Source organism: Dendropsophus ebraccatus, chromosome 1 (assembly GCF_027789765.1).
Source record: "Dendropsophus ebraccatus isolate aDenEbr1 chromosome 1, aDenEbr1.pat, whole genome shotgun sequence".
NCBI classification, from domain to species: Eukaryota; Metazoa; Chordata; class Amphibia; order Anura; family Hylidae; genus Dendropsophus; species Dendropsophus ebraccatus.
In genome coordinates, this window is record NC_091454.1 from 216,000,176 (window position 1) to 216,016,370 (window position 16,195).

The 16,195-nt window shown below is 44.2% G+C and overlaps 1 protein-coding gene across 1 annotated transcript in view; it reads right to left on the reverse strand.

Annotated features, from left to right (window-relative positions):
* The window catches only part of LOC138769625 (complement C3-like), a 91,689-nt gene that overhangs the window by 15,790 nt on the left and 59,704 nt on the right, over nucleotides 1–16,195 (reverse strand). Inside the window, exons 25-30 of the mRNA XM_069948222.1 lie at nucleotides 11,624–11,783; nucleotides 8,235–8,336; nucleotides 6,701–6,854; nucleotides 4,352–4,515; nucleotides 968–1,126; nucleotides 833–892 (exon numbers count right to left, since the gene is read on the reverse strand). Coding sequence (XP_069804323.1) covers nucleotides 833–892; nucleotides 968–1,126; nucleotides 4,352–4,515; nucleotides 6,701–6,854; nucleotides 8,235–8,336; nucleotides 11,624–11,783 — 799 coding nt within the window. The remainder of the gene's footprint in view (nucleotides 1–832; nucleotides 893–967; nucleotides 1,127–4,351; nucleotides 4,516–6,700; nucleotides 6,855–8,234; nucleotides 8,337–11,623; nucleotides 11,784–16,195) is intronic.

Below are 16,195 nucleotides of genomic sequence, written 5' to 3' on the forward strand. Positions count from 1 at the left end.
CTCACATACTCCTAGGCCACAAGCTAAAAACTGTCTGTGGCCTACAAGATTATAAGCGGCTGTGCGGACCATCCTTTATTATTATCTAATGCGATGGTGGGCCAGATGTAATTCAAACTCTGAACTGCGGGCCAGAGTTTGACATGACTGATATAGACGCTCTGGATATTCTGCAGGGCCGAGGAACTGGGGAGTTAAATAGATTTGTAATTTGGTAAAACTGACTTGTGATCTATGTTCCTTTAAGTCGATATGATGACGACGATATGTAACTTATGAAACTTAAACTTTATTTGGTGGCTTTTAAAAAATTTAAACTTTAAAAAAAAAAAAAAAAAATTCCTAAAATTGCTCTATTCCCATCCTTATAGCGCTTTTATCCTTTGGTCTATGGAGCTGTGTGAGGTGTCATTTTTTTTGCGCCATGATCTGTACTTCTATCGGTACCTTACTTGCATATATGGGACTTTTTGATCACTTATCACAATTTTTCTGGATTTGATGTGACTAAAAGTGTGCAATTTTGCATTCAGAAGTAAATTACATACAGTATGTATATAACTTTCTGAAACCAGTTGATTTGAAAGAAAACGTTTTTCGCTGGAGTACTCCTTTAAGGACAAAAGTAATAAAATAAAAAATACAGGAAACTAATCCAATTAGATTAACCCACTGCAGGAAAAATTAATAATACAGTCCATGTACAACATAGAGGTGAGTAGAATGATAGGTCCCCAAATCAGGACTCCTTTTTTTCCTAGTCACATTCATTGGGAATAGGTAAGTGATTTGTCCATGAAGCCCACCACTAGTAAAGTCCGTCCTTCCTTACCGTCAGAGAGCCCCGACCCTTTCCTCCTGCAGTGACTGTAAAGTCTCCAATTTGAGAAGTCTGCAAAGAAATAGATGACAGGACTGTTATTCCTACACTAGTGATGTGAGCAGCATTGCATCCCTCGCCTCTTACCTCCTCTGACCGGGCCAGAAGGGCATTTTGTAGGTGGAGCCGATGAGTTGTATTTTGGGATCTCCCCGGTAGCTTAAATGTGACAATCATATCCAAGTCATTGACATTTGGTACATCTATCAGATACTGGGCAACGGCTTCAAACTGCATCATAGTAGCCTAGAGCCAAAAGGTTAACGGAGGGAAAAATGTCAGCACCTTACCCATAATCCCAGCATATAGAATTATCCTCATTGTATTAGGAGAAAGTTTCTATTACTACAATTTAGGAAATAAAAGAAAAACCCTAATTTTCTCCTGTAGAAGTCACCTTTCCTGTGCAATAACAATGACTCCCAATACTTAGATGCCCCCAGGACTTAGGGTGACCAGTTGCATGAGAAAATCATACAAGCGCATATCAATATCAGAAGAAACAATACTAAACTAGTAACACACCACTAGGTAACGGAAACTGAAGGCCGTAGTTTGGAAGATGGTTCATATGGTCAGAGCAATGACCAGGGGAGGAACACAAAATAACAGTAAGCAGCATTAGGAAACCAAGCTACTTAATGTTTTTTTTTTTTTTTACCTTGGTCTAAACTAATGAATTCTGTGAAAATAATCTTACTCTGTTGGGATCGCGTAGTGAAGAACAAACGGAGAAGAAAAAAATTGATTTTACAGTCTTATGTCCTATAGTTTTGGGTACACGTCATGCTAGGGTAGTACGAGGTCCCAGGTCCCTGCTCTGGATAAAGCAGACCTCCCACAATTTCTCAGAATAGCTGTGTGTTACAGTAGGATACGTAGCTATTTACTGCAGCTTTGTCCTACTGGGGTCAGTACCTAAGGCAGGTATGCTGCCCTGCATCATGTTGGGAGTATCCTTGGTGTGGACAAGGTGATGCTCAGAGGACATCCTTTCCTCCTGAGGGGTCTAGCACATATATTTATGTGTGTGTGTGTGTGTGTGTGTGTGTGTAAAGTATATAGGGGTAGAACATTGGTAAAATATTGAAGGATTACCATTTCATTATACTCCAAAGACTGGATGGGGCCTTCAACATTCCTGCAATTTATGGCTCCTCCCAAACTCTGTTTGATATGTAGATTGGAGCAGGCTAATATGTAAGGTTTGATAGACATCACACTCCTTGCAGGTAAGCAGGATGTAGGGCTATTTGGTGCAGGTAACTTCAAAGATCACTCTTGTTTTCCCTGGTAGGTTTTATTGTTTAGATAACACATCTCTAAAAAATAGGCCAGAAAAAAGCAAAGTTCTCTAAACAATAGGCCAACCATGAAACCTTCCCTCCAAAGGAAGGAACATCTGCATAGTTACTACACAAAATAATTTCAGTCTTCTTGACCAATCAGATTGAGTATTTAGTTTGAAAACTAGATTATCCTGCTTTTATCCAATCAAATGTTCTTCAATGTTAACCAATGAGGTAGAAATGGTATGTGGACTGTGGAAGGGTGGATGATGGATATACACAGACAAGATGGAGGAATAAGGATGAACATATAGAGGATATGAATGAATTAAGGTAAAGCTTCTAGGTATTGTAGTACTTTCATTCATAACTCTATTACATCAGAGCTAAAACCACTTGCTGTCACTCTGGGACTGAATCTAAATAAAGGCTTCATCTCTGGAAAACAACCGAGGTTGGAATGAATTTCTACCTGGCAGTGGTAAGGAAGATCCCACGTACATATTATGCACAACAGCTAGCGGTAGTTACTTGCATAAGAAAAAGTCTCTTTCCTTGTCCCTGACAAGGATCCTGGCCTAAGCCAGGCCCTGGCTTCACTGCAGCAGGAACTGTCTTTTGTGTTGTTTCCTCTACTGACTGAATTAAAAGATCCTCCCATCAGGAACGAACCTCCCTTTTATAGAGGCAAAACAAAACCTCCTAGTGATTGGTGGGGCCATGTGTGCAAAAGAGAAAACAAAGGAGATAGGACAGAAAAAGGAAGGAAACAGGCCTGATAGGGGGAAGCAAACATGTGACAAACAACAGTTAACCCAATGCTTCCTTGAATGCAATATATACAGTAAGTATAAGAGCAACATATAGTGGTGAAAAACACTACGGGGGAGATTTATCAAAGGGTGTAAAATTTAGACTGGTGCAAACTGACCACAGCAACCAATCACAGCTCCTCTTTCCTTTTACCACAGCTAGAAGCTGAGCTGTAATTGGTTGCTGTGGGCAGTTTGCACCAGTCTAAATTTTACACCCTTTGCTAAATCTCCCCCATAGTTCATCTTGACTTTATGCCACTGTGAATACCTCAGTGAGTTACTTGTGCAATAAAAACTTTGTGGCTTACCTGTGCTGGGACACTACAATAGCTCATACAGAAAGGCAACACGAGATGTTAACTGATTGTTCTAGGTGAACCGAAATCCTGATAACGATAGCGATGGTCTGCTGGCCGTCTCTCCACGTAATAGGAGTGGCAGCAGGAGACCGCTATCTTCTATGTGCGTCCATCTTTATATCGTCCTGGCAGCCCCTCCCACTGCTCCCCGTGGCCCACCGCTCCTGCCGCTGCATGTTATAGCACCAACAGTGAGCAGGAAATGAGGAACAAGCAGGTGCTGTCCTGTAGATTGTAAGCTCTTATGGGAAGACGTCTGTCTTGTAGAGTGTAATCTCTTATATGAAAGGCTCACTTATCTGCAGCGTGTAAGCTCTAAGGCACAAAAACACCCCAAATATTTACAAGATCCTCTAGCAGCTATGGCCAGTTGACTCTTTTACCCTTTTTAAAGCGACTCTGTCCCCACAATCTGACGCCCCCAAACCACTTGTACCTTCAGATAGCTGCTTTTAATCCAAGATCTGTCCTGAGGTTTGTTCAGCAGGTGTTGCAGTTATTGTCCAAAAAACAACTTTTAAACTTACCCAAACATGCCCAACGGCCGGGGCTTACATTTGTATATGCATTAGGCTGGCACCAACATCATTAGGAATGCTCCAGGAACATTTACTGCTGTTTGAACATTGCAAAGGTGTCTTAACGATTCAGCCCATGTTCATTATTCACACAGGTGGGGAATAGGGAGCAATCTGCCTGGAGCATTCCTAATGATGAGGAGGGCGGGGAGGAGGGACAGAGAGGTTGTGCCCGCCTAATGCATATACAAATGTAATCCCCGGCCGTTTGGCACAGGGCTGCAAGTTTAAAAGTTGTTTTTTGGACAATAACTGCATTACCTGCCGAACGGACCCCAGGACAGATTAAAAGCAGCTATCTGAAGGTACAAGTGGTTTGGTGGTGGTGGTGGGGGGGTCAGATTGTGGGTACAGAGTCACTTTAATGGCAGATGACTATGGAAGACCTAAACTAAAGTTTTGATATCATCTGCTGAACACAATGCCATACCTGCGTTGATCCCCAAACAACTCCATAGTATCTCTGCTCGGTTAGCCATTGTACCAGTGGTGCCGCTTTCTCAAACTCCTTCATGGTTAAGAGGGTGAGGAGGGCATAGGAGGTAGCCTCAATGGATACAAAGCGGGAGCTCGGTTCATCCCAGTGGGTGTTGTCTAGAAGGAAATTTAAACAAAAAAAAAAAATAACTGCTAAAGTCCGCTGTTTTCAAAAAAACCTAAGCCGGTCCTATTGTCATAAAATTGTAGAAACTTAAGTGTCATTTTTAGTCTTTTGTGGGGGAAAATATTGCACTCTTAAGTGTAGCTGAGCTAAGTAAGCTAGGGGGGCTGTCTTGGGGACCTTGCCTAAATAGTGCAGTTCTCTGCCGGAATGGTTAGGGGTGACTTTGTGTAGGAAGAAAACCTTCATACTCACAGTTAGAATCAGAAGATAGGAGAGGAAGACAGCCTTATGCCAAACAAGTCCAGTGAGTGCCAGATTTGGTAGTACAAGTCCAAAGATTAAACAACTGGGCAAAGTTAACCTCTCAAGATTACCAGAGTAGGCCAAGCAAATTTCGATGGAGTATGCTATTTGCTCCACTCTGTTTGGTGGATAGTCCTGAATGTATAGGAATTCTAGGTTTAGGCAAAGTTAAACCCAGGTGACAGTTACCTTACCTTTGGGTTTAGCAGTGCATGGCTTTTTCTCTCACAAGTGTTCTCTCTCTCTCTCTCTCTCTCTCTCTCTCTCTCTACAACTCCAACTGAGTAGAACCCACCCACCAGGAACTAACTTACCAATATAGAGGTGACTGGGACTAACCTCCTGTTGGTTTCCTTCAGTTGTGTAAAGAGACAGGGTAAAGTGAGATACCTTTGAACAGGTGGAAGACATGCACACCGTACTAGGACACTACAACTGCATGCCAAGTTTTACAGAAAGCCAACAATTCTATCTGGTTTATTGTCTATTCAACTTTTACCCTCACTAGAAAACATGGCTATACAATCTTTTTATTAGCTTATCTAATCTATCTTACATATCTGTGCACTAACCTGGTGGGAACTGGACCTGGTTTTTACTTTTTGTGTGACACACCTGCTTGCTTCTCAGCCTCCTTGCAATGCAGGAGTTACAATGCTCACTGCTAGCCTTGATCGCTGCAGCTGAGCAGTGTCTTTTGATTGACATATTCCTCTGCCTATACACTCTGGTAGATCCAGCAGCACCAATAGTCCCTGTCAGTCCCTCCTTTTGCACGCTGGGTCACCCACGATCCCCAAGTGGGTACAACGTGATAATGCAAGAGGAGTCCAACAGCATCCCTGGCTATATTTCCAAAACTTTATTGGTGTCCAAGTCACATAGATACGACATTTCGACCTCCACTGAGGTCCACTTGACAAAGACCTCAGTGGAGGTCGAAACGTTGTATCTTTGTGACTTGGACACCAATAAAGTTTTGGAAATATAGCCATGGATGCTGTTGGACTCCTCTTGCATATTCCTCTGCCTGTCCAGAACCTTGAAGATCAGAGCGCCGGTCCAATGGAGATCTGGAGCAGGCTCTTGATCCTCATAAATCAAAGCAGAGACAGTCTTTCCCTGCTGGCAATTAAGGTTCATACTCTGATTTCAGCTCACCCTATCTATTCCTGCGATCCACGTTCCTAATTCCTCTGCTTGCTCGACTTGTTACCTGACCTCCCGTCTCTGACCTTGGACTATCCCTGATCCCTGATTTTGTACTGCGTTGCCCGTTTGGTTCTGACATGGCTTGTTTGAATCTCCTTTGTTGTGTTTGTCTTGGTCTGTGTTACACTTATACAGTATAGTGCACATCTTCGTGGTTGTCTGCGGCTGCCTAGGGCCTATTGAGGCAAGTAGGTAGGGAAAGTGGGTGGGTTCAGACCTAGGGCCCACTGTCTCGTCTCATCCCTACCTCCCCGTCCTGACAATATCTCTGTATTTTACCATGTGCAGTGCACTTCTGCCCTTATAGTTGAAATGATAGCACACCTGAAGTCCTTCAACAGGTGCCTGAATGGTATCACAAATCACCCCCATCAAATACAAACATATACACACACACTCCACCACCACTACCACCACCATGATAACTTTGCTGGGAAAAAGACAGGGTGAAAGATAGACTCCCCTGTCTGTCTAACCACTTAGATGCCACAGTCTCTATTAGACATGGCATCTAGGAGGTTTAGATACTTGGATCAGTTGCTGAATGTTTCATGTACATAGGATGTCAGGAATGAGTTAATGTAAAATATTTATACTAAAATATAAGAAAAATAGTATAACATTTGTTGGTGGCACACTGTATGAGTGCTGGTACTCTACCTGTAGATGCCGCCATTAGTTTCCTGATGTCATTGAGCCTGCCCGCCTTGGCCAGTGCATAGGAGGTGATGGCTATGGAGTAAGGTTTATTCAGGGCTTCATAATGATTTTTTATATATTGTATGGCTCTTTCAATGCTGGCTTGTTGAATGGACTACAGAAAAGATACATAGATGCATTAAACTCCTATAAGTCAATATATCAAATATTAATTTTAAGAGACTGTCAGTAGATATCCGCTGTCCTATCTCAGGGTAGTAACAGAGAAGCTGAGCAGAATGATGTATCACTTATATTGTTCTGAGCAGCTATATCCAGAGATATCCTCCTGAATAACATGGACAATAATAATGGTGTGCCCAGTAGTCCTGGATATTTATGAGAAGCAGAAATCTCCACCCATCAGCTGCTGATTGGCAGTTATCTATTCATGCTGTGTATAGGCAGTAATTGTTAATCAGCAGCTGGATTGTGGGGGGAGGGGTGTGGCAAGAATCCTATTCTCCTGCATATTAGGAGAACGGCTAAACAGAATAACACAAGTAATACACTGATCTGTTCAGCATTTCTGTCACTAGTTACAATGCCCTCATTTAGGGTGACATAAATCTTGTGGCAGATTCCCTTTAACTGCCTTAAATGGTTAAAATTGTAAAAACTTCCCCATGGGATTAAGTGAATATTCATAAATTCTTTGGCTCATTGATGATGGTTATGGAGCCGCATTCAGTACTTCTCTTGCCATTGAACAGGTGATGCCTTGATTCTTATGGAACTCCAGATGGGTCAAGAGTTTTTGGTGTTCATTGTATGATGGATAAATGGGAAGAGGCTTCTCTGGCTTTTTTTGCCTAAATTCTTTCTCTTATACTTGGATTATAGTGGGAACAATGGGCTACCAGTAGGTAGAGTTTTCTATGACATAGTCATGCTCCTCATTTGGGTTGAAGTGAACTTAATACTGCTTCATTGATCTGAGTACATATTCTTTGGTGGGAGAGGATTGGTGAAAACCATTCTTGGCCTGGTTTCCACACTTTTTATATTTATATTGTTGCAAAGCTTGCGAATAGTAAGGATGGTCCTAGTTGACAGCCATTGGGATCCTCTAGCAGCCACACTGGATTCCTTACAATACATTTTCAATTGTCTAATGGCAGAACGGGATCGAGAAAATATAATAGATCAATTTGTTCTCATTAGTTACATAAAATGAACATCTGAGTTGAGTCAGTGTGCGATCTGACTGGGATCCCAGCCACTCGCTCCATAGTGTGCAGTGGGGAGTTCTGATGCGGCCGCGCATGGATGTGACCGCATTAGAACTCTGCAGGGCTAAAGATCATCAGGCCGGTATGATCTTTTCAGAGACCGGCCGTTCACAAAATGGCCGGTCTCATACGTAATGTGACCATAGTTTGACTGTGTAAGTGATGTGTATATTATCTCATCTATATTTCACAGAAAGTGGGACTATAAAAAGTGTAGAAGAGGGGACCCTAATAGCAACATGTAGTGAAATGAAAGAACTTACACCAATGTCTTCAGCACAGGTTTCTTTACTTGTCAGCATGGAGATGAGGACGAAGGCTGTGAGAGTAGAATCTAGATCAGCAGAATCTTTTGTTATACCGCCCTATGTAAAAAAGAGAACACAAGATATCATTAAAAAAAAGCCATTCACGGTGTCTCCTTAGAAAGCTGTAGGTGTATAATAAGCTTTGTGCAGCAAGAAATTGTGGGTCTAACTTGTTGCTAAAATAAATCTATGTAATGAATATACAGTAATTAGAGATAGTGAAGCATCTGGAAATTTATTTTGCGAGCTTCATGAATTTTCGGTCAAACTCATTAAGATTTGTGAATCTTAACAAATTTCATTAAGACAGTCAAAACTATAGTAGCTGTACTTTTAAGAGTAAGTGGTAATGTAGTAGTACCAGAGTTTTATCACAAGATGTCGTTGTTGTAGCTATGTATGTCCAGATATTGCACGGCTGTAGTACCTAAGGGGTTATTGTTTTGTTTGCATTTCACATGGATCTGTACACCAATGAGAGTCTTTTCTTTTTCTCACCTATCATCTTTATCTTTACTTCTTTACATGCAGTCCTCACCCACTCACAGCACACCTTACGTGCGCTGTAGGCAGGAAGTCATTTGGGTAGAGGAAGTGTAGGTTTTTTTGTCTTTGGATTCAGTGAAGGAAGGACGCAAGGTAGAACGCTCTCTACAGCAGTCATGTTGGGCCCTGGCTCCTGCCAGGTCCCCCCAGTCAGTGAGTTGTGGTCTAGACACTGAGCAGAGCACATGTACAGTATATGCTGAACCTAGCCACAGTTTCCCCTCAAGCAACACTACTAAGCACTATGTATTGTTAAATCGCTATTAGAGAGGGCAAGTCATGGATCATCTCAACCCGCGCCATAGACCAGAGGAACACAGTGCAGGACAATCTCCATAAAACAGTAAAGAAACTGATCCAGATAGAGCAATGTTGCTAGAAGCCTATGAACTCTATTTCGCAGTGCGGGTGTAAGCAGGGAACCCTCAGCATACCGCCCATCCCAGGTAACAAGGTCTGGGGCTTGTGTCACTCTCTAGGACGGGTCACTCGACACTGGTGGGCAATACAGTATGTGGGTCAAAGACCAAAGAGTCAAAACACAGGCACAAGTATTCTCTTTCTACTTTCAAGTATTCTTCTTATTCTACCTCTGAAGTTCCGGCAGAGCACAGTACTACTAAGGTTGGTACTCTCTCAACATCCTCCTTTCTACTCCTCTGAACTTTCTACCTCTCAGCACGCAACTCAGCCAGCACAGCTGTACCACTCCTTCTCCTCTCAGTACAGATATGCACTCTGAGGCTGGGTTCACACTATGTATATTTGAGGCTGTATTTGTGAGGCTGTATAGCAACCAAAACCAGGAGTGGATTGAAAACACAGAAAGGCTATGTTCACATAATGTTGTAATTGAGTGGATGGCCGTCATTTAATGGCAAATATTTGCTGTTATTTTAAAACAACGGCTGTTATATTGAAATAATGGCAGTTATTTACCGTTATATGACGGCCATCCACTCAATTTCAACATTGTGTGAACAGAGCCTTTCTGTGTTTTCAATCCACTCCTGGTTTTGGTTGCTATGAGGACCTGACTTGAGGACCAAATACTGCCTGAAGTATACAGTGTGTGAACCCAGCCTTAAGTATTAAGTGACTTTACATACTGTAAAGTATTGTATCAAGGCAAAGCTGTATTACCTTGCCGCCTATCTTAAGTATCTGCACAGTAAACCAGATTCTACTTATGCTTAAGAGACTCTGTGGTTCCTTAGTAAGCACCTGCACAGTACATACAGCTTCCTTGGGTCATCTTCCCTTTCTGTGGGTGGCAGTGCCAATAGTTCAGGTGGGTCATTACTTCACTCTGGACCACTGTGATAATTGCCCAAGGGACCCCGCAACAGCCCGCCAGGTCACTGTCCACAAGGGAACAAGGTATAGCCAGCACACAAAAATAAAAGCAGGTGTGCAACCATACCTGTGTGACCAACCGGAACTGGCGTCATGACAGATTACCACTGGGCAGAGCTATATCTCGGCCAACCACTACAGAAGTGGCGTCACGTTGTTTCCAGCTAACTTGTGACCGGCCGTCTGTACCTGCCCACCGGCGGGGCAATCACCACGCTGGGACTGTTACAGAAGGGCAAATTTGTTTAAGCATGTTATTGTAAGAGTGTCAAAAATTGGAAAATCAGTCAGTCAATTTCGGCCATTCCTCTCTGTCCCTATATCACGCTGTTAGTCTCTTTGCTCTGCTGTAACTGCCTGCTGCCATCCTGCTCTCTCTCTCTCAGGCATTTTCCCCTGAGTGGTGATTTTTCGGGGGGAAAATGCCTTCCGCCAAGGGTCCTAGACCTTTTGGCACTCTGATTCACGCGCATGGGGAGAGGTAAGTAGTTGTTCCTTATGTAGGTAGTTGTTCACCCTACCCCTGCAGGATTTATTTAAAAAAAACAAAACGCTGGGCTTCTCTTTTAAGGGGTCTTTCACCCCCTGGCCATCCCACTCCGTTTATTATCATTAGAAAGAGGCGGGCCGACCGAGGGCGGTTTGGTGCTTGTAAGTCACTCACCCAACCCCTCAGTAACATACAAATAGCACGATGAGACACTTAGCGCATTGTATAGTTTTTTGCAGCCTTTACTTACTGGCTAGGGATTCAGGAGATCTTATCCACAATACCTTGGTGTGAAGATTTTGTGATTTATACCTTATTGTGCACACATATTTTCACAAATAGAAATTTAAAGGTGTATGTAAATATTCTGTGAACAATATCCCTTCTTTACAAAATGAATTCCTTATAAAGGGATCAGAGTTTATTTAAAAATATATATATATATATATATATATATATATATATATATATATATATATTTTTTACCTATCATGGTCGTACCTACCGCCAAATGCCTTCTGTTACAAATCGTATTATGGGGACTTTTGAAGAGTTATATATTTATGGGATACATATCAGTTATATTGACGACCTATTTTTTATATGGCGGGGGGATGCTTCAGTGGGACAGTTGAGGAGTACAATTTACGGAATTTTGAGGGAATTGATGCAAAAATATTGATATTTTATCACAAATAGCGCCAAATAATGCAATTAAACGTGCAATAAGTGCAATGTGTGAACATAGCCTATGGGTATCACATTTGTGAGCAATAAAAAAGGAAAGGATTGACAAATGTATTATACTAGCCAATATAAGAACATTGTCTACTTCACAATGGATTGTGTTGGTCTCCAGTAGTCGGTAACAATGTTGCTGTCACTAGGCCTAAATACTGAAAGAATCACGTTCCTATGACGTGTAATATTGTATGGAGGTTCTTGTACATACCGCCATCCCCGGAGAAGAGACATATGCCTCCTCTCTGAATTGCCCATCTGGATTCTGCTTATTTACAATGAGATCCTTCACTGACTTGCATATCAAATAATTCTTTACGTCAATAAGACTTGAGGCCAAGGAAAATACTTTGACGACGTAAGCGGTGAGCCTGAGGAGACATAAATATGGTAGGAAGAGAAGGAACCAAAATGACAATAAGCAAAATATCAGTTCTAGTACTCAGAAGTGGAGCTTAACCCCTTCAGGATCGTGCTAATTTTCATTTTTACGTAATTTTTTTTCTTCCTTAAGGTTACAAACCCACTTGCTGGATCTGCAGCAAGTCTCCTTGCTGCGTTTTTGCAGGGAGACTCGCTGCAGATCCCGTCCCTATACTTTCAATAGCAGAGAAACTCGCAGCAGGGATGTACATCCCTGCTGCGATTTTGTCTGCAGCCCGCCCCATTAACCCCCCGGCCGCCGGACATTATACATTACCCGGTCCCCGTTCCTGCTTGCTTCGGGGCTCCCGGTGTCTTCACGGCCCGCCCGGCCAATCAGTGCGCTGCGGCGGGGCAGCGCACTGATTGGCCAGGCAGAACGTGTCGGGAGCCGCTGAAGCAAGCAGGAGCCGGGATCAGGTAATGTATATCGCCCCCAGCCCCCGGCCGCACGATCGCCCCCAGCCCTGCAGCCCCCGACCGCATGATCGCCCCCAGCCCCGCAGCCCCCGGCCGCATGATCGCCCCCAGCCCCCGGCCGCATGATCACCCCCAGCCCCCGGCCGCACGATCGCCCCCAGCCCCCGGCCGCACGATCGCCCCCAGCCCCCGGCCGCACGATCGCCCCGCAGCCCTCGGCCGCACGATCGCCTGAAGCCCTGCAGCCCCCGACCGCACGATCGCCCCCAGCGGGCGATCATGCAGCCGGGGGCTGCGGGGCTGCGGGCGATCATGCGGCCCGGGGCTGCGGGGCTGGGGGCGATCGTGCGGCCGGGGGCTGCGGGGCTGGGGGCGATCGTGTGGCCGGGGGCTGCGGGGCTGGGGGCGATCGTGCGGCCGGGGGCTGCAGGGCTGGGGGCGATCGTGCGGCCGGGGGCTGGGGGCGATCGTGCGGCCGGGGGCTGCGGGGCTGGGGGCGATCGTGCGGCTGGGGGCTGGGGGCGATCGGGGCTGCAGGGGGGCGGGCAGGATATACATTACCTGATCCCGGCTCCTGCTTGCTTCAGCGGCTCCCGACACGTTCCGCCCGGCCAATCAGTGCGCTGCCCCGCCGCAGCGCACTGATTGGCCGGGCGGGCCGTGAAGACACCGGGATCCCCGAAGCAAGCAGGAACGGGGACCGGGTAATGTATAATGTCCGGCGGCCGGGGGGTTAATGGGGCGGGCTGCAGACAAAATCACAGCAGGGATGTACATCCCTGCTGCGAGTTTCTCTGCTATTGAAAGTATAGGGCCGGGATCTGCAGCGAGTCTCCCTGCAAAAACGCAGCAAGGAGACTCGCTGCAGATCCAGCAAGTGGGTTTGTAACCTAAAAGTCCACAGGCTTGCGTTTTGTAACCTACAGACCCACATGAGCCCTTATTTTTTGAGACATCAATTGTACTTTCCAGTGGCAGACTTAATTTTTCCATAAAATTTGCAGTGAAACCTGAAAAAAAAACTATTTGCGCAGTGATTTTTTTTTTTTTTTAAAGCAATTTGTTTTCCTTTTGGGGGGTTTTGTATTAACCCCGTTTCTCCCATAGTAAAACTGACTTGTTATATATGTTCCACACGTCAGTATGATTACAACGATATGTAACTTGTATAACTTTTATTTTACCTGACTGCTTTAAAAAAATTAAAACCTTTTAAAAAGGAAACTAAATGTGCTTAGAATGGCTCTATTCCCATCCTTATAACGCTTTTATCCTTTGGTCTATGGGGCTGTGTGAGATGTCTTTTTTTTTTTTTTTTTTTTTATTTGCGATTTGGAATTATTATTTTTTGCGCTTATGCTGTTTACTGTGAATGAGAATAGTTTAGGCGATTACACACGCGGCTATACCTAATATGTTTATTTATTTTTATTGATAAAATGGGAAAAGGGGGGTGATTTAAACTTTTAATATGGGAAGGGGCTTTTTGTTATTAAAAATACTTTTTTAAACTACATTAAACTTTTTACTCCACTAGTCCTCATAGAATCAATGTAGTGTATATACATTACATAGAATACATTTTTCTGCAGATGGATTGTAAGGGCTGCTGCAGCCCTTATGAATCGATCTGCGAGCCGGGATAAGTATCATTGAGAGGCTGAGTCCTGGCCAGAGAGGTTACTGTGATCAGGCTTCTCTGATCCCATTCTGGGAAGCCTTATCACAGCCACTATACCACCAATGACTGTTTTGAAGGACATTTCAATGCAGCTGTCAGCTGATTTGGAGGCGTGGTGATCTGCTCGCGTCCGCCTATACCCTCATGCACCGGGATTGTGCCTGTTAATAACGGGAAGAAATTAAAGGGGAGACTGGAGTTGATTGGAGTCATCAGCAGTAGTGTTGAGTGAAACTGTGAAAATGGTTGCGTTCAGCAATGTTATCCGAACCAAAACACTCAGCATTTATTACTCGTGGCTGCAGGAGTTGGATGCAGCCCTAGGGAGTCTGGGAAAACATGGATACATCCTATTAACTAACCGAACCCCAACATTTTGACAAGTTCGCGCAACACTAATCAGCAGTAAAAGTTCACTGTTTTGACAGTTCTGAGAGACTTTCTGCTTCTAAGGTGGCTGTATGGATAGTTAAGAAAACAAATAAGATAGATATGTGCTGTTATTTTACTTCATGCTGATGTTACATGGCTGCAGCCTATGTGTGTCTCTGTGTATGCAGTGAGAGATTCAAGTTTACTTATTAAAAGCAGTTGTGTCCTCCTCTAGCAGGCAGACTCATTTACATACAGCTATGTACTGCCCTAGAAGATTAACCTGTTACAAGTAGCTGTGTCCTCTCATAGCAGATTATACCTTTAGCATACCTTCCAAGTATCCCAGACCCGGCAGCGCATTCACTATTTTGGGGTGATTTCCAGCCTTATGCGACCCACTTCTTAAAACATTTGGTCTCTTTAACTGCAAGTGGTCCAGATGAGCGCTCATGGTAAAATGCAGAGTTGTGATTGATATTGCCAAACACTCTTGTGGCCACAGGCAGCTTATTTCCTCATGCCACAAGAGCCAGGTACCAGGGGCGGATTAACTTTACCATAGGCCCCAGGCTTGGGCCCACCCACCCTACTGTAACTATGGCAGTACTAGAGTAGTGTTTGTAGTACAGGATAATGTCATGCTGCCCTGATCTGTGCAAAATTGCGGTAAAAAAGCATACATTTTTTGCAAATCATGGCAGAACTGTAGCCAGGTACAATACATCACTGAAAGTATGTCTGTTTGGGTGGCCATGGGCTCCCCAGGAGCTCAGGGCCCTGGGCTATCGCCCAAAAAGGACCTTTTATAATCCGCTACTGCCTGGTCCCTCTCCCTTAGCTCTGATGCACAAGTGATGGGAAAGGAAGGAGGCGCTGGTGGACTGAAGCCCTGCACCCAGATGAATATATATTTTTTTTATTACACAGGGGTATGCCTACATAGGGAGAGAGGTGCTAACTGACAGGTGAAATGCTTAACATGGGAATATTGTCTACTGGACGATGGGGAAAGCAGGTAGTAAGTAATATACAGTTTCGACAGTTCTGTGTTAGCAAAGACTTTAGAAGAGAAGGATTTAGGGGCAGTGATTTCAGAAACCTCACAATGAGTCATCAATGCAGCCAAGCAGTAGGGAAAGCTAATAATATATATAGTGGTATGCTGGTCTTTATATATATATATAGTGGTAGCTTGGTTTAAGAGTAACTTAGTTTAAGAGTGACTTGGTTTAAGAGCTCACTTTTATTTTTTTAAATTGTTACTTGGTGTAAGAGCATTGCTTTGGTGTAAGAGCTCCCTGTACTGGGTGGGAGAGGGAGTGGGGGAGGGGCATGATCTGCATAGCGGGGTCTACAGCCCTGTACTCTGACCCAGGAAGTCTCCCTCACCCACTTCAGGCTGGGGCTTACATCAGGGGACAGGACTGTGGAGGTCATCTCTCCATAGCTGTAACCCTCTCTCCCCGGACAGAGAGCGCTGCATGTATGTGCCCACATCTGTCCTGCTCATTGCTTCATGCTCCCTGCAGTCTCTGTCAGCCCTTGTATTTCCATCCTCTCCATTCCTGCTATAATCTGCCTGCACTTACACTCAGCCATTGATATAAAGTTTCTGTCACTGTCCTCCTGCACAGCTCTGTGATTCTCACTTCCTGATTGGTCCATGCTGAACACACACCCCTTCCCCATTGCTGTCATGTGACCACACAGACCTCTGACAGCAGCCCTGCTTCTCTATTCTAGCCTGTTGTACTACGCTACTGCATTATGGGGATCTGCAGTTCCATCCTGTATCTACAAGCTTCTGCTGTTTTTCAGGGTTATGCAGTTACTATACATTATACTGCACATGCTGATTGCTATACTGTACAGTAACTTATATAT